Source organism: Leptopilina boulardi, unplaced genomic scaffold (genome assembly GCF_019393585.1).
Source record: "Leptopilina boulardi isolate dan_hultmark-lab unplaced genomic scaffold, ZJU_Lbou_2.1 LbouV2_4, whole genome shotgun sequence".
Taxonomy (NCBI): Eukaryota; Metazoa; Arthropoda; class Insecta; order Hymenoptera; family Figitidae; genus Leptopilina; species Leptopilina boulardi.
Genome location: NW_026137973.1, coordinates 522,129 through 539,755, shown reverse-complemented (window position 1 = coordinate 539,755; position 17,627 = coordinate 522,129). Strand labels below are relative to the sequence as shown.

Genomic DNA, 17,627 nt, shown 5'->3' with positions numbered 1-17,627 from the left:
TATTTGATTCTCTTTATCGGAATCATCTTTTGTCAAAATAAACTCAATTCCAGCAGCTGTTAAGCTCACGAGCGTCGAAATTTATTGCGAGATTGGCAAAAGATAAAGAGAGAGAGGATAAAAAAGTCATTATTAGCAGCTTCAACGACAAATTATTATTTTATTTTTTTTTGACAGAAAATTTATGTCGACTTTTTATTCTATTCCAAAAAAAAAACTCCCACAAAAAATTGTAATTTACTTAGAAAAAAATTTACATTCAAAATTAATTTTTGAAAAAATGAAATTTAATATTATCGAAAATAATTTCTTATTCTTTTTTACTCGTGCACACATTGTGATTTCAATTCTCTTTTTCTTGGAACTTGAAATAATCATTTGCGAGTGCAATTACCCTTGATATCGACATTTTTTTTCAGTTCATTCAATATGAATAAGAAAAAAAAAAAAAAAAAAATTATCGTCAGTTTGTTTTCGCGCTGATGCGGTTTCGCATGACTGTCACAATTGAACGAGAGTGAAGAAATCATCTTCTTTTTTTCATGCGGTCATTTCCTTCTACCGTGTTTGGATATAATTCCTTCTTCTCGAAGCAAATGTTCTCTCCTTCTTTTCTTATGTATGTACATATATATATATATATTTTAGCTTTAAACAAATATTGCCGGCTGTTAACACTCTGTGTTTTTCTTTCATTCGTTATTTGGAAGAGTTCACTCCTCCTCAACGAGCGCGTTCACACCTCCCTCCACCCCCCTACTTTTGATAAGAACAATGAGAAAAAAAAAAATTAGAATTCTCGTCCTACGTCAAATCAAATCTAATGGGAAAAATAAAAAATTTATTTTATTAATAATTTTTACTACTTTTTTTTTCTTCAAGTAGATTTTATTAATTTAATAATTAAAATTAAAATAATAAAAATATATTTATTTCAAAAATGAATTTAAATTTACAATTGAATTTTAATAAATGATCCGAATGAAGAAAATTGATGACCAATAAAGATGTTAATAATAATTATTGTGACTTAAGGTTACATTTTTTTTATCGCACGCCACCAAAAACATCTGCCACGAAAAGCGAGAAACGCGCTTATGAAATATTTTAATTAGCTTATCGTATAATTCAAGTGACAGCTGCCAGTGCGCCTGCGCCTAATTACATTCTCAAAAAAAAGTTTCGAAAATTTAAAAAAAAAAAAAAAATTTATTTCTAATCAGTTTTATAAAAATTAAATTTTGTATTTTGACTATTTCTTTTCAAACATTCCTATCTGCTAAGAGGAAAATTAACGCTACAATGAGCGTCGTTTTATTATTGATACACTGGGCACGCGTCTTTAAAGTTTTTTTTTTCTTTTTTAAATAATTCATACAAGAGACACGCCCCAGGTGCGTCCTTGCCATCTCAATTGACCTGAAGAGCAAGAGACTCGCAAATTATCGACACGAAGTTTGTTTCACAATTTATCGAAAGTTATATCTTTCTTTTTACTTTTTTTTCGTAAATCCTTGGATTTAGATTATTTTTTTCCAGTTATATAGGTCAAAATAGGTCGAAAGTGAGTAGAAAGTAGATCAAAGAAGCTTTCAGTCGGTAGAAAGTAGAACAAATTAGATATAAATTAGGTAGAAAATAGGTCTGAGATGGTCGAAATTGGTAGATAGTAGGTTAATTAGGTAGAAAGTAGGTCAAAGAAGGTGAAAAACAGGTAATTTATGTAGAAAATAGCCCAAAGTAGGTCTAAAGTGGATAGAAAATAGGTGGAAATCGGTAAAAAGTAGGTAAAAAATAGGTCAATTAGGTAGAAAGTAGGTCAAAGTAGATAGGACATAGGTCAAAATTGATATAAAGTAGGTCAAAAGTGGGTAGAAAGTAGGTCAAAGAAGGTAGAAAACAGGTAATTTACGTAGAAAATAGCCCAAAGTAGGTCTAAAGTGGGTAGAAAATAGGTCAATTAGGTAGAAATTAGGTCAATGTAAGTAGATCATAGGTCAAAATTGATATAAAGTAGGTCAAAAGTGGATAGAAAGTAGGTCAATTAGGTGGAAAATAAGTAAAAAGTGGAATAAACCCGTGTGGAAAAATTTCGGGGCGCTGGTAGGACGCTGGACAGACTGTCTAACGTCTCTATAGACCCAGGCCAGACGGTCTTGTCGAGCCCCCGATCAGAAATGGAACGAAAGTTCCATGATACGGTCTAGAGTTAGACAAGCTGGCCAGGTCTTGATAGTCGCGTTCAATAATTCTTAATAATAATAGTAATAATAATAATCCTATTAATATTACGTATTATTATATTTATAGATAAAATTAAAACAACATTAGTATTCATTAATAATATGATTTTAATTTACTAATAATAAGGAGATAAGTTGTATTGGAATCTTATAAGTCAAGACAACTTATCTCCTCATTTAATTATTATTAGTAATTTCAAAAAAAATTTATTATTATTTAATTAATTTAATCCGAAGTTTTTTACTATTTTTATATTATCACTTAAGATTAATTAACAACACCTGTGGAAATAACACCTAATCTAATTTGAAAAATCTCGCTCGCACTGGGCACCGAACCCACGACCTAACACTCGCAAACCTACTACGCTAACCACGGAGCCACGCTGGCTACTTGGCGACAATCTGTTAATACCGGTGATGTTTTTGGCGCGCCTTTATGCTAAATTCAAAATGTTTTTATCCTTAAATTATATATATATATTTTTAATATAATTATAAAATTATTTCTATTTATATAAAAGCCATATCCATTGCCTTTATTGTTAATAATATTATAATATAATATATATATTAATAATAATATTGTTTTTTACGTTATATTTATGATTTATCATCTCTATAATGTATCAAATAATAATTCTTTAATTATTACAATATTATAGGTATAATTATAATGAATAATATTGAAATAATCCATAATAAAGATGTTTCAATAGACGTAGTCGAGTTCGTCTTATCTAGACCGTTTTTCAAGACTCAGGCCAGCGACTTTACAGCGCTACTTGACAAACGTATAGGTTATGGTCGTTTGCGGTTGTCAGTGTACTTTTATAGTTGTTGCACTTTTGTAAAATACTTTTGGGAAATACTTTTGTGAAATACTTTTGCGAATTACTTTTGTAGTTGTGTACAAATATTTTTAAATAATATATTTTTTACAATTTTTACTAATAACAATTTAATATATTTTATAATTAGTAATTAATATTATTTAAATTAATATATGTTGTACAACTGGATATGTCGAATTTGGGTGTAATAAATTTTAAATATATTTTTAGTTTTGTTAAAAACGACTTTTTAGTTTGAGGTTATGTTAATGGATATATAATATAAAAATAAATAAATTCGTGACAAAGTTTTTTCTTCGATTAAAAAAATAAATGTCAAAAATCTATAAAAAAAACAAAGAATATTTTTATTGAAATTAACAGCAATATATAAATATAATTTAAATAATATTAATTACTAATTATAAAATATATTAAATTGTAATTAGTAAAAATTGTAAAAATATTTGTACACAATTACAAAAGTAATTCGCAAAAGTATTTCACAAAAGTATTTTACAAAAGTATTATACAAAAGTATTTTACAAAAGTGTTTTACAAAAGTATTTTACAAAAAAAAGAATTTCACAAAAGTTCAACAACTATAAAAGTACACTGACAACCGCAAACGACCATAACCTATACGTTTGTCAAGTAGCGCTGTAAAGTCGCTGGCCTGAGTCTTGAAAAACGGTCTAGATAAGACGAACTCGACTACGTCCATTGAAACGCTTCTTAGCGAATAGCAAGACCGACTAGTTTAGACGGGCTTGCCTATGACTGGAAAGACTATTTCTAGACGCTAGACTTCCACAAGATTTTTCCACACGGGAAGTTGGTCAATTAGGTAGAAAATTTGTCAAATTATGTCCACTTAAAAAATTGGCAAAATTGAGCAAAGCAAAATGTTGACTGTATATGTAGAAAATATTTCTAAGTCCAATGAAGGTTTAAAATAATTCTTAAATAGGTCAAAATAGGTCAAACTAGGTGAATGCCACGAGGGTGTGTACGTGAAAAAATTTAATGAACGCATTGCGTGTAAAATGAGGAAAAAAAAAAGAAATTCTGCAAAGTATATATACGAGATAAATATTAATAAAAGTAATAGGTTGAAAAAAAAGTATGAAGAAAAGAAAATCGGATGCTGCTTGTTTATTGCGCTCCCCTGTCTTTCGAGCGTGTACTTTATAATATTGAAACTGCATGACTAGGTAGAAAATTCATTTCCTAGCAAAAATGTTGTTGACATGTATATATATGTATATATGTATATATAGGAAAGGCCACAATGTATAGGTATATAGGTAGGTAGGTTTATAGGTGCGTAATATACGCAAATGAGAAAAGGTGGGAATGAACATGCAAAGCAAATTAAACAATAATCGTTCACGCATATGCAAAGTCTAAAAGGGGGCGCGGTTTTTCCGACCAAAGGATAAACCTTGATATTCATTGGCCCGAGATTTTTTCATCCAAGAGAGAATGAGACAAGAGATGCTCCTTTATATTTTATAAATGTATATTGGAATTTCAAATATAGATCTTCATATTCATATTGAGTAAAAAAAAATTTTTTTTTTAAATTTTCATTCAATAACAGAAAATTTTTATTAATATTAAATAAGCTTTTTTAAATATTGCAAAATAAATTGTTATATTTTTCTTATACCGATTATCATTTTTTGGTATCAAAAAATAGCTTTGGAATTTTTTTTATCGTTAATTTTAACTCAAAAACATGTGTTCGGCTCGTTTAGAAATATAGAAGGAACACCGGATGAAAAAACTGCCACTAGATGTCGTTACGTAGCCCGCGAAAATTTAAACTTATAAATTAAATCCTAAGAAACAGGTATTTACAAAAATAACAATTCAATTTTTTTTATTAATTTAATTAGATAATATTAAATTATAAAGTTAAAAAATAAATATTATTTTAAGGTCAACAAGTTCTACTTAATTATTAGAGAAAGAGACGTGACAATGAAAAATCTCATCCGGAAATTGAACGTGAGTTATCTTTGTCTCTCGAAAAAGTGTCAAACTTCGAGAATAGGCGCAAAACTAATAAAAACTAATTTTGAGAAAAAAATTGCATCCAATTAATTTTCTCAAATTTAATTAATAAAATCTCATCTAATTTTATCTAATTAAAAAAAAAAAGATATTTTTAATACAAAAAATTTCGTATTAAAATAAATAATAAAATACCTACTTTAATAAAATATTTTATTAAATAAAAAATAATTTAAGAAATAATAATAAAAAAAATATTTTTTAGTAAAAAATTAAATTTTTCAATACATTTTTTCTTTGGAAAATTATAAAATTTGCCATGGAATTTTTTTTTTATTTGCAGCCCGTGCAGAAATTTTGACCGGGCCCTGGCCAGGGCCAGACCGGGCAAGACCGGGGCCAGACCGGGAAATCTGGCCTGCCCCCGGCCTGGATGAAACAATAAAACCGACCGGGGCCATGGCTCGGGGCCCGATCTGGTTCCCTGCTGGGGACCCGACCGGGGCCATCAAATTTTTCCCGATTTGACTACCATTCAAATTTTTTTGGTATGGTAAACCATACAGTAGTCAGTATACTGTATTCCCTAATGTATCATTAATAAAATAAAAACAATAATATTAAGTTTATTTAAGTTTTATTTAAATTGCACAAAATATTATTAACTTATACTGTATATTAATGGTCAGTTTGTTTGTTTTTTTTCTTAAAACGACCATCCCAGTCTTTGGATGACTTTTACAAAAAAGTCGATTAATAAAACAAAACCATAAATTTATAATTTTTAAACGATTTGAAGAGTTTGAAAATTATTAACTAATTATCATTTTTTCTTCGATTACGATGACCATCCCAATCCTTGGCATTGCCAAATATAATGCCAAGGTGAGATAGTACTTCATCATCACTAATTTGAAATTTTTCTGTGGCAACCTCTGAAAATAAATTTATTAAAAATTACTTAAATTTACCTTGTAATATATTTGTTTATGCAATTTATTTCATAAAATTTAATATTTTACCCAATAAGCTCGAACACATTTTCATATTTTTGAAAATTGTTTTTCCAGGACTTGGTTTCGTCGCAGTCAATTTAAGTACAATGTCTCTACATAGATATTTTTTAATTATTGCATTTAAAACTTTTCTTACTCCAACATCTTTACTTAATGACAATTGTAACGTCGCCTTCTGTAATAAAAATATAAATATATATATAAATAAATAAACATTTCGATGTATAAAAAATGTCTTAAAAGGAAGCAAGCAAATTTAAATAATTTATACTTAAAGGATATAATAATATCATAGAACTAAAACTTACGGAGCACTAATACATAATAAATTTTTTACTTACAAAATGTTTATTACAATCCTCATTTGCAAGTTTTTGATTAAGAATTTCTACGTCGTCAAAAGTTTGCAGAGGCAAAATTAAGTTATATTCAGCCTCGAAACTTTTTTTGTCGGCCAAGTTTAAAATAGCAAGATTTTCTAACATTCCAATTAATAATTTTGTATTATCATGTACATCCTTAATGTCAATTCGTAATGATTTTATTTCTCGCATTACAGATGAAAAATCTAAGAAAATTGAAAAAATTTTATTGTTTCGAAATTGTGTAATATATGTAAGAAAATAGTCCTTTCAAAATTTATGCATACAATTTTTTATTCTTACTTTTTTCATATTTGCTTTCACGACTATTGTTTTTTTTATCACATATTTTTTCCTTTACGTTTTCAGTTGTTCTTCGTGGATTCCCTAAACTTTTCCTTTCTTCATACGCATTAAAATCCGTAAGACCAAAGTCTAGATCTGGCGAAACATCCTCATCGTCAGAAAATTCACGTATTGGATTCTCTAAACCATACTTATATTAGTTTATTCATAAATGGAAACTATTTTTATAATGCAAAAACTGTTAACAATTTTTATTTATAATATTTCCAAGTGTCAGAAGAATATATGGGGCATTCTATTTTAAAATTATACCTCTATTAAACAATTGACAATATAAGACAATTTTTAAATAATTATTTCTCCCATTCAATTAAATCGAATTACTTTTGCAATGAGTAGTTTCGATAGAGAAACTTCTAAACTTTATTATTGTACAAAAATTTTTTTAAAAAAATGTTTGTACAATAATAAAGTTTAGAAATTTCTCTTTCAAAATTACTCATTGTAAAAGTAATTCGATTTAATTGAATGGGGGAAATAATTATTTTAAAAATGTCTTGTATTGTCAATTGTTTACTAGGGGTACATAATTTTGAAATAAAATGCCCCATATAAAAAAGATTCTACCTTCTTTATTATCTAGAAAAAACTTTATCTCAGTAAAGAAAATTTTTTTTACCTTGAGTATTAAAATTCTTTTTCGCCTCCTTCTTATTTCTATTATTGAAAACAGAATCGCCATTATCTGAAGAACCGGAATCTACTATAATCTTGTCTAAAATAAAATAAATTATTGTCATTTTGATTTAAAAATTGTTATCAATATTATTTTTTAATTTCACTATAAAAAGAAGGCATCTTGTTTTAAGATATTTTGGTAGTCATTTTTATGTTGTTTCCAAAAGCTATTAATAGCATCTTAAAATGCATTAATTTCTAAGATTGAAAATAGATAAATAAGATGTCTTAATAGTTTTAAAAGTGAGTACAATGTATTCTATGGTGCTTGATTTTGCAGTATTGGCCCAAGTAAAAAAAAATTGTAAAATAAACCGATTTGACATTTTTAAGATTCTCAAAAAATTTAAATTAATAAAGAAAATATACTTACTTCGAGTACTAGAATTATTCTTTAACATCTCCCTTCTTCTTTTATTGGGAACTGAATCACTATTACTTGATGAATCAGAGTCTACTATCTTCTTGCCTAAAAACCATTTAAACTTTAAATAATTTTTTACATATTTTTCAATTTTGACCATCAAGAAAATAAATTATTGTCATTACGATTGAAAAATTGTTAACAATATTGATTTTTAATTTGTCCTCAGTTAAAAAAAATTGTGAAATAAAATGATTTTACATTTTTAAGATTCTCGAAAAATAGAAATTAATAAGAAAAATATACTTACGGTGAACACCAGAATTTTGTTTTTTTTTCTTCCTTTTTATACTATTTTGAGAATTGACTGCTGCTTTGTCTATAAAAATATCAAAATTTAATTTTATACATTATATAATTTGGATTTGAAAATTTATAAAAATACGTAAAACAAATAAAGGAATTAATTTCTCAAACGACGAATTTAACGATGTTATTAGTGAAAAATATAAATTTTAATATTCTCAATTGATTTCCAAAACCAATATACTAACCTGAAAAAGTCGTAGAGTTTCTCTGTTTTTTAAAATTTGATAAATTTGTTGATTTTTCTTTAGAAGTACTAGGCTGGGGCTCTCCAATAGTAGAAAGATTCATAATATTCTTTAAATCTGGCAAAGACTTCAACTGAAGTTTAATTTGACTAGTTGCTAATTTTGCCTTTTTCCCTGGGTCTACTTCCGATTCTGTATAGGCGAATTCCTTAATCTTGAGTTCGTTTAATCTCATGACAGCTTGTTCATATGTATCTGTTAAATAATATTTTATAAATCATACAATGTTTTTTTAATATATTTAAACAAATTAAATTTAAAAAGTAACAATTTTATGCAATTTATTTTTAAAAATACCGTATAATCTTTCCATTTTTATTTTAGATTTTTAGCAACTACTTAACAAAATTTTATTATATTAATGTATATATAATTATATATATTTATTATTATATATTTTTGACTCACCTGCATGACCAACAATTTTAACAACATAATTTGGCCAATTATTGTCAACTATATCTGAATTATTTTGTATTAAATCGTATAACAATTTATTTGTTTCCTCAGTGTAAGGAGGCGGCATATATTTTGTTAAAAACTGTTTTTTTTTGTCATCGTACTTAATCCATTTTAGTAACGTTATATCAACTGTTCGAGTTATCTCACTTTTGCCTGATGATGTAAAGTGGACTAATTGAAATGGTTTGCAGGTTAATATTAAATTCGCCATTGCTCTGTAAAAAAACTTTAGTTAGTTTTAATTTTTTAATAACTTTAAAATCATTTTTTATACACTGATAAGATATAAAAAATAATTAATAGGAAAGTAAACTTTTTCATTACGGGTTGAGTTCAAAACAAACGTCTGATTATGTTGATCGTCTCGAATGTTCTCGAACTCATGGATAACAACATTGAAAACTACAAGGAAATAACCGCTTTTCATGAATTATAAAAAAGTTAAATGGCGCGTATAATAGAAATGTTGGTTTCTGTTTTCATGTCATAACTTTTTTTTAAATATTTAAGCACTGCACTACATAGATTAATATTCCAAATTAAAGAAAACACTCTTATTTTTCTCATCTACGAGAAACACATAACCTATAAATTGTCACTTTTCAACTTTTAACTGTACAGATTTTATCCTTGATTTTATTTTGTTGACACTTTTTTGAGAAAAAATAACATTATATAAGTAATACTTACATTATACACTTATATATAATTACATCAAATACGTTAATAACACAATAATTATTGTGTACTATAAATGTTTCGTGTATTTAAAAATGTATATAGCACAGAGTTAGAACTATCGAATCGAATAACAGTGTTGCCACTTTTAAACACCAATGCAACAACATAAAGCGGGAAATTCAAAAACATCTCTTTTTATTTTCATATATTTTATTAGAAAAAGCAATAATAAAGCAGTGAAAATATATTTTATAAGTGTAAAACTTATTAAAATTTCACTTTTTATATAGTTATTTATTATTTTAGAAGAAGTCTGTTTCTTTGGATTTAGATATATATTATCACTTTAGGCCAGAAATCCAAATTCCGAGAAACTAACAAACGATTATAAAATATTCGATTTTTTAATCATGTTTTTATATATTTAATTTAATTGATAAGTTATTTAAGATTTTTTTAATTGCATAGATTAAAATTATTATATAAATACAAATTAATTTATTATTAATTATTAATAAATTAAATATAACATTATTTTCAAATTTTATAAAGCAATAATTTAAATAAATTTAATTTTCTAATCTATTTTTTTTTTACTTGTTTTATTTATTTATCATGTTATTTTTGTGAAGGTTATAAGTTCTCTTTCAAATATTAAATTAGTGTATATAATTTGAAAAAAATTGCAGTACATCGGATTTTTAAATCAATTTTTGCAATATAAGCGTAAAACACGTTATTACTGGTGTAAAAGAGGCATGCAGTAATGTTTTTTTGGTTCTCTCTCACTGAAATTTAATGATAATTTTACCATTTTCTGTTTGATGTCGTTTACATTAAATGTGGTTAAACGATTAGAAGGCTTGCTACGCAGTTCCCACATGTTTAACAATTTTGAATTGAGGGGATATGTAAATATTGGATTTTTAGTATCCCATATGTTACCTTCTATTCTTATTTCGCCTTCTGTTTTATATATTTTTCTAATACGAACAAGATTTCTATTTTTTAAAATTACAAAATTGTCTGGCATCTTTGTTGTTAGAGTACACTCTTTGTACTTTAATTTAAAAATTTCCAAATCATTGGATTTTAATATTTTAATTTTGACTGGTAACTGTGGTTTAGGTGGATTTATTGTTTTAATTTCGTGTAACCTGCGACAAATCTGTGATAAGGGTCGATTGGGTGTACGTATTAGTTTTGTCAATTTACCGAGATAATTTTCAAAGGGAAAGGCACTAATTTCGCTGAAGGTACAGCCCATTTTAATTACATCATCTACAGCATGTATTGCATGGTGCATATTGAGAACCTGTATTCGAAAATACAAATGTCGTGAACTCAAGAAAAATTTTTCTAAATAAGATTTCGCATAACTTTGATACATTCTACTTGAACTGTCGCTGCACAAAATTCTCGTTGCAGAATGAAGAAGTAAGAAGTTTTTATACCTATCACTATTTAACGCATGCATTATCACAATAGGACCGCAGTACAACAAAAAAAATCTAAATTCTGTTGCCTTCCATTTACAAAGGGACTTTAAGGATCTAGATTTTCTTTGGAATTCGCATGGTATACACCTGCGAATTAGAAGAAGTCTTCTAGATACTTCAGTCTTCCAATTTTGTCCAAGTTTTGCATAAGTGTTTATCACGAACCAATTAAGCAGAAGACGTTTCATGACTCCTTCGCAGAATAGGTGCATGAAATCCAGCACGAACATAGCAATCATATTCAACTGTGGTTTTACATTTAAAAGAGGAGATTTTCTTTTATGATGACCAGGCTGATTTTGTTTCCTGAAGGATTCATCCGTCCTTTCCTTACAGTTGATAATGGGAAATTGAGTGACTCCATTTTCTTTCAATCCCTGAGTTTCACACCTCTCGCAAGCGAAAATCCCCACATGTCCAACTGTTCCTTTTAAGAATGCTCGAGATGGTGTGTCGCAAATAAAACAATGAATGCGAATTTTAAATAGATTATTTGCAATCATTATTATTCTCGACTGTAAAATATTTATTTCTTCAATGAAATCTTTTAAAAATTCGCTTACATCTGCCGGTTTCGAATTACCCGAATAAATTAAAATTGGGAATGGTTTATAAACATCAGGTTTATAGTAAACCTTGCCAGATAGGACCCAAAACCCTTTTACGCCTGATTTTGATAAAGCGATACCATCAGCATTAATTTGCAAAAAAATTGTGGATTTGGTATGTACGTTTGGGTCTATGCATTCCTCAAGGCCATTTTTAATACCAAAATAAACATATTCACCCATACTTCCGTCTGAATCTGCCATTTCTTGAATTTCGTACTCTGCTGTTGAAGTACCTAAGAAGGTTTTCGCTGATTTTGGTAATTCGGGCAAGAGTCTACGCCGCAAAATTTTTAACATTTCATCAAGACTGTTTTGTTCAATTCCATTTTCAACAGCCCATAATTGTAATTCCTTTATTTCGTCAGGTTCATTTTCTTCAAAATTATCGATGGCGTCAATAAATTCATTCTCCTCAGATTCTGAAGATCCGTTAAAATCACCGTCATCTGCAATTATAATTGTTACATTATAGTTATGATTGAATTAATACATACAGAGAGATCACAGTTAGTCCCCTTATTTACTAAATCCTCTTTTCCTTTTTTCAGAGTAAAACCCACGTAAATTGTAATGTTTTTTGTTAGAAAAGTTTTTGTAGCTCTGTCAAAAAATTTTTTTTTAATTTTTGCAAACTTTAGGAAAATTTTAGTCTTTTAAAAGTTAATAGATGTTTTTATATTATTTTTTACACTTGTTAAATATAGACATTTTGTTATACATAGCAACAAATATTAAATAACTTACTGCTTAAAAGCAAAATTCCACACAGTCTAAATCTGAATTAGTGAAAATGTCACTAATTTCAATGCGCAGTGGATGAATTTTCTTTGATGAATCAGTGAAATTCAACTGAAGAATTAAATAAAACTCGTCCAGTGAATTGAAATCAATAAAATTTTTACTGATTTAGATTTAGAGTGTAGCTATTTGCAATATCGGTCAATTTTTACCATTCTCAGATTTTTATTTGAAAATTTTACTATTTCTGCACTTAATTATTTTATGAATATTTTTTTAATTTAATCGAACGTCGTACAATTTGTTATGAGTTGTGATTATTTCCAAAGTAAATTTTTCTAAAGAAATTTTATTGGTAAATAGTAAAAGTAATTCTGGAAATAATAATTTTTCATAGTACATTTTATTATTTTGAGAGGAAATTTTACTAAGTCCGAAATTAATCCGAAGCAAATTTTTTTAATTTTTACTTAAATTTAATGCGTTATATAAATAAATTTGAATATAGTAAAATTCATGGAATTTTAAATCTGGAATTTTAAATCAAAAATAGAATTTTAACAAAAATTTGTATTCAGAATTAAGAAATATAGGCTACAGAAGAAGATAATAATTAAATATTTAAATAATTAAATATTCAGCCCCTGAATTATAATAAAATAAATTTTTACTTAATTTGAAGAAATATCTCTTTCAAAAATTAATATCCCCCTTTTCACCTAATGTTAATCACTGTGATCTCGCGTTCATTACGTTGAAATTAATTTTTAAAAATATTTTAAGTTTACTTTATTATTAATAATATTTACTTTGGTCTTCAGATTCATTAATTTCGTAGTTTGAATCAATGTCGCCTGGTGTGAGACAATCTTCCATATGGGAACTAAGCGAATCATCTTGTTGTCCTAGCTGTGAGCTGATATTCTCATTAAGATTCGCATCTTCATGATTTGAATCATCTGAAGCTATAAGGCATAGAATTATATTTAACATACATGAAAATAGTTGTTATCATTATTATTATATAAGAAAGAAAGATCATTCTTATAAAACTAATTTCGATCGAGTGATAAATTCATACTTATACATATTATTATTATAACAAATGTGAAAGAATATATAAGAAGTCAGATGTAATAAAAGAATTTTTAACTTAAATTCGGGATTTTTTCAAAGGAATACTACTAGAACATTTGTAAAACTATAAAAATAAAAACAATATTTATAAAGTTAGAATACAAAATCTCTATTTTTAGGTTATTTTTTATTTGGTAATGTAATATCATGTGAATAATATTTTTTACTTACGACTTGATATATTCGGCAGAGATGAAAATTGGGTTGACAGTCGATGTTTCCGTACACGTTTCGTACTTTTGTGTTTTGGCATATTATTCACAGAAATAAATAATTAATGTATCCAAAGTAAAACAAAAGTTAGGCCAAGAAGACTAGAAATGGGAGGTACCGTACGAATACGTAAGAAAAAGGGTTTTCTGAAATAGGCAGAGCAATAGAATAAGTTGCAAGTCGCGGTAGCCTTCTGCGCAGACTAACTGTTGACTTACCATCTGGCGGTAATTCAGAATAAAATATTAACACTGATTCTATACGTACGTATATGCTTCGGTAAAATAAATATCTGCTTTTTTATTATCACCTGTTCGTAATATGCGCAGGAGGCTACTGCGTCTTGCAACTTATCCGCCCATTTCAGAAAACCAAATTGTCACGTACCCCCACTACCTAACGTGTACTTCCTGTTTCTATAGCCTTCTTGAGTTCTGCACTCCTCTATAAAAATTTATTTTTACTTATCTTATTATTGGGGCAACCCGGCCTGGCCACGACCGGGGCCACTAACATTTACTGACCCGGGGCCAGACCAGATAATCTGGCCGGGGCCAGGTCTGAAATCGGGAAGAAAGGTGGAAATTTCTGCACGGGAGACGTTGGGAGAATTTTTTTTTTTTTTTTCCCTTTTGAAAAGATACAGACGTCTGTTTCAAGTTCGCTGACTTATGGGAGTCGGTAATTTAATTTTATTTGAGGAGAGCGCGAGTGCAAAAAGAAATCAATTTTCTCTCATTTTACACACAGCAGCAGCAGCAGCAGCAGTACGCACATGCGTAGGGGGGAATTCCCTCTTGTTGTTGTTCTTTATCGTCGTCGTCGTTTGCGGTTGGTCGGTACGGTAGAAATTTTTTTTTTTTTTTTTGCTTCAAATTGCGCTCGGAAACACTGTTGCCTAGCGACATCTCTCAGTGGATTTTCGAAACTTTGAGCATTAATAATTCCCGTCGATAATACAGTTTTCTGTATTATTTCTATTTTTTAAATTTAAAAATAAGAAAAAATTGAAAATTTTAGAAAAATTCAAGACATTTTAATTAAAAAAAAAAAAATGAAATTAAAAAAGAAAAATTTGAAAATAAAGAAAAAAAAAATGTTTGATATAATTTTATTTTATGTGAGAGATACAATTATTATTTTAGTGAAGAGAGTAACGTTTTCTTTTGGCCGGATACAAATTCAGTGCGATGGCCATGCAACGTATTATTTTTATAACTGGTTCTATTGAACTTAACGAGGACAAATTGAGATGATATGGAAGCTTTGATTTTGTGATAGTTCGCGTTCAAGTCGATAACGTTCTTCTGGCTAATAAATATATCTATATATATATATATTTGTTAATTAATTTTTGAATTATTTATTATTTTTTTTAATTTATTATTATTACTATTTTTATATTACAATTATTTATTTGGCAAAAATATATTTAATTTTGATAACAATAATGATAATAATAATAATAATAATAATAATAATAATAATAATAAAAACTTATATAAATAGCTACTTAAACGACAATTGAAGAATTTGTTCTTTTCTTGTTTCAGCACTTGTACAACATGCAAACTGGCGAGGGAGCATTCAGGGAAAGGGGCAGAGGTCGAGGAAAGGGTGCAACAAGGGTGAGTTTATTATTCACGATATTATACTTGATTACGATACGTCTCATTTCACGCGTGACAATACAGTCAAATATTCAAAATCGTCAAAGTCCATCACATGATGGATTACAATTTATTTTTATAAGATTAAAAAAATTTTTAGATGCTGAAAAATCCGATATAACGATACGAAAATCGATCAATAAAATAAATGTATCGAAAAATATTGATATATCAACGATATCGATAAAATATCGATGTATCGAAAGTATATCGATATATCGAAAGTATATCGATGTGTATGGAAAGTATATCGATGTGTATCGAAAGTATATCGATATATCGAAAGTATATCAAAAAAATATCGATGTATCGAGAATATATCGATATATGGAAGATATAGAAAAAATATCGATCTATCGAAAGAAATTCGATATATTGAATAAATATCAAAAATATCGATATTTCTATCGTCTTTTATAAAAACTTCATTGATGAAAATTTGTTTTCTTTTTTTAAAACTGAAATTGGCGTTAATTCTCGTAAAGGAAACCGGTTTGTCGGGGTTATTATTGGGTAGCATCTTAATTTAGCTGGACCACTTCCATACAAGAGTTGGATACCATTAATCTCACGGTGATGTCACTGACTGCGCGTTACTTACGGTGGTTAAATACAGCCGGTCAATGTGGTAAACAGCGTGACGTAAATTGTATCAATGAAATCATATATATATATATATATTTATTATCAAGTTCAGAACAATATTTTTTTTTTTTTTAAATTTTTAAAAAATACATAATAAAAACACAACATTTTTTGACAAAAATTCTTAAAAAATATTTCTATTTTTGTTCACTTTAATAAAGAAAAAATTACCCGTTATTAGTATTTTTTTTTTTTTATTTTTCGTAAATGTAATGAAGATGAAAATTAATTACAGGTAGTAATTTATTTCAAAATTAATTACTCTGCAGTAATTATTATTATTATTATTATTATTATTATAAATCAATTATTTTACTCATTTGGGAGAAAGTAATAAAAATTTGAATAATAATTACAACGTTAATTAGAAAATAAAAATATTAATTATTAAGTTAATAATAATATTCAAATCTTTTGTCATTTATAATTAAAATGCTAAATAATTATTTGCTCGAGTCATTAATAAAATTAATTAAGTTTTGTAATTAATAATTACATAGCGAATATTATATCATTTTAAGAAATTTAAATGATATGTAGAATGTTAATAAATTAATATAAATAAATTTAATTATAATTATAAATTTATAAATTAATACGGTAATAAAAAATTAGAGAAAAATAATTAAAAGAAAATTTTCTAAAAAGTTCTTAAAAAAAAAAAATAAAAATTAATACACAAAAAAAGAATTGTAAACGAAATTAATAAGGATAATGTTATAGTTTTTGTATTAATTTTCAAAATAGTACAACATTTTTTTTTAAAATACCAAATTTTAATTATTAAAGTGGATTTGTTTTAAAAAAAAAAATTATCTTCGAGTGTATATGAAACTTAAGATTTCTTCTTGAGGTTGGCTGTACAGTTGAGTTTGAGAACTGATATTAAACAAGGCGCTATATTGATCGACGCGTGTGGTGCGCGCCTGCCTTTCCAAGCTCTCAGCACCAACCACCACCCGCCATGTTTAAAATTTTCCTGCCTTTAAAGCAGTTCGCGATTCAGTCTCTTCCACCCCCCCTCCCCCTGCCACCCCTCCCCGGAAAGTCTAATCTATATATGCAGATTCTCCTTTCCCCTCGGTCCTTCTCCTCCTCCTCATCCCCGTTCTTTTCCTCCAAACATGACGATTTTTCGACTAGTCTCGAAAATATTACATTCACGATTTTTTTTTTTTTTGCTTTTTTTTGGAAGGAAATTTTTTTTTTTTTTTTTTTATTCAACCACTTCCGATCTCAGAGTTCATTGAAATGCGCAGCCCATGTTTTAAACATTTTTTTACCTTCCACAATACAAATCAACATACGCCATCGTGTCGTTAAATATTTATTATATATTCGCAACCATTTTTCTTATTTCACTTTTAAGTTTTGGAAAAAAATGTTTCAAAAAATTCAAAATTTATTGATAAAACAATTATTTTCTGTTAATTATGAAGGGAAAAATCAAAGTAAATCGACGTACAAAGATTGATT

General features: G+C 27.5%; 3 protein-coding genes across 6 annotated transcripts in view; 1 reads left to right on the top strand and 2 right to left on the bottom strand.

Moving 5' to 3' along the window:
• LOC127289164 (DNA N6-methyl adenine demethylase) overlaps positions 1-17,627 on the top strand; it is a 94,076-nt gene that overhangs the window by 50,553 nt on the left and 25,896 nt on the right. For all 3 annotated transcript variants that reach the window (XR_007844130.1, XM_051316957.1, XM_051316956.1), the window contains exon 3: positions 15,390-15,464. Coding sequence is in view for 2 of the 3 variants with exons in the window: in XM_051316957.1 (XP_051172914.1) it covers positions 15,390-15,464 (75 nt within the window). In the remaining variant the exon portion in view is untranslated. The remainder of the gene's footprint in view (positions 1-15,389; positions 15,465-17,627) is intronic.
• Positions 5,716-9,754, bottom strand: LOC127289166 (uncharacterized). 2 transcript variants are annotated; one of them, XM_051316961.1, is made up of 10 exons: positions 9,648-9,754; positions 8,904-9,172; positions 8,436-8,690; positions 8,192-8,260; positions 7,891-7,986; positions 7,459-7,554; positions 6,777-6,959; positions 6,453-6,679; positions 6,118-6,286; positions 5,716-6,030 (listed from the first exon to the last, which is right to left on the bottom strand). In XM_051316961.1, the coding sequence occupies exons 2-10, from the start codon at positions 9,166-9,168 to the stop codon at positions 5,912-5,914; spliced, it is 1,479 nt and encodes a 492-aa protein (XP_051172918.1). In that variant the 5' UTR covers positions 9,169-9,172; positions 9,648-9,754; the 3' UTR covers positions 5,716-5,911. The 2 variants fall into 2 exon arrangements, with proteins under 2 accessions (XP_051172918.1, XP_051172917.1); XM_051316960.1 differs by lacking the exon at positions 9,648-9,754 and adding an exon at positions 9,282-9,517.
• Positions 10,234-14,676, bottom strand: LOC127289165 (uncharacterized). The gene is made up of 3 exons (XM_051316959.1): positions 13,795-14,676; positions 13,296-13,451; positions 10,234-12,194 (listed from the first exon to the last, which is right to left on the bottom strand). Exons 1-3 carry the CDS (start codon positions 13,874-13,876, stop codon positions 10,378-10,380), a joined length of 2,055 nt encoding a protein of 684 aa, XP_051172916.1. The 5' UTR covers positions 13,877-14,676; the 3' UTR covers positions 10,234-10,377.

Bases quoted from the DNA above. Each gene is read 5' to 3' on its own strand.
- LOC127289166 (XM_051316961.1), bottom strand. From the start codon at position 9,168: ATGGCGAATTTAATATTAACCTGCAAACCATTTCAATTAGTCCACTTT. The intron at 8,261-8,435 runs GTTAGTATATTG...ATATTTTTATAG, and splicing joins AAACTCTACGACTTTTTCAG to ACAAAGCAGCAGTCAATTCT. The intron at 6,680-6,776 runs GTAAGAATAAAA...CAATTTTCTTAG, and splicing joins TGAAAGCAAATATGAAAAAA to ATTTTTCATCTGTAATGCGA.
- LOC127289165 (XM_051316959.1), bottom strand. From the start codon at position 13,876: ATGCCAAAACACAAAAGTACGAAACGTGTACGGAAACATCGACTGTCA. The intron at 13,452-13,794 runs GTAAGTAAAAAA...TATGCCTTATAG, and splicing joins TCTGCCGAATATATCAAGTC to CTTCAGATGATTCAAATCAT. The intron at 12,195-13,295 runs GTAAATATTATT...TTATAATTGCAG, and splicing joins TAATGAATCTGAAGACCAAA to ATGACGGTGATTTTAACGGA.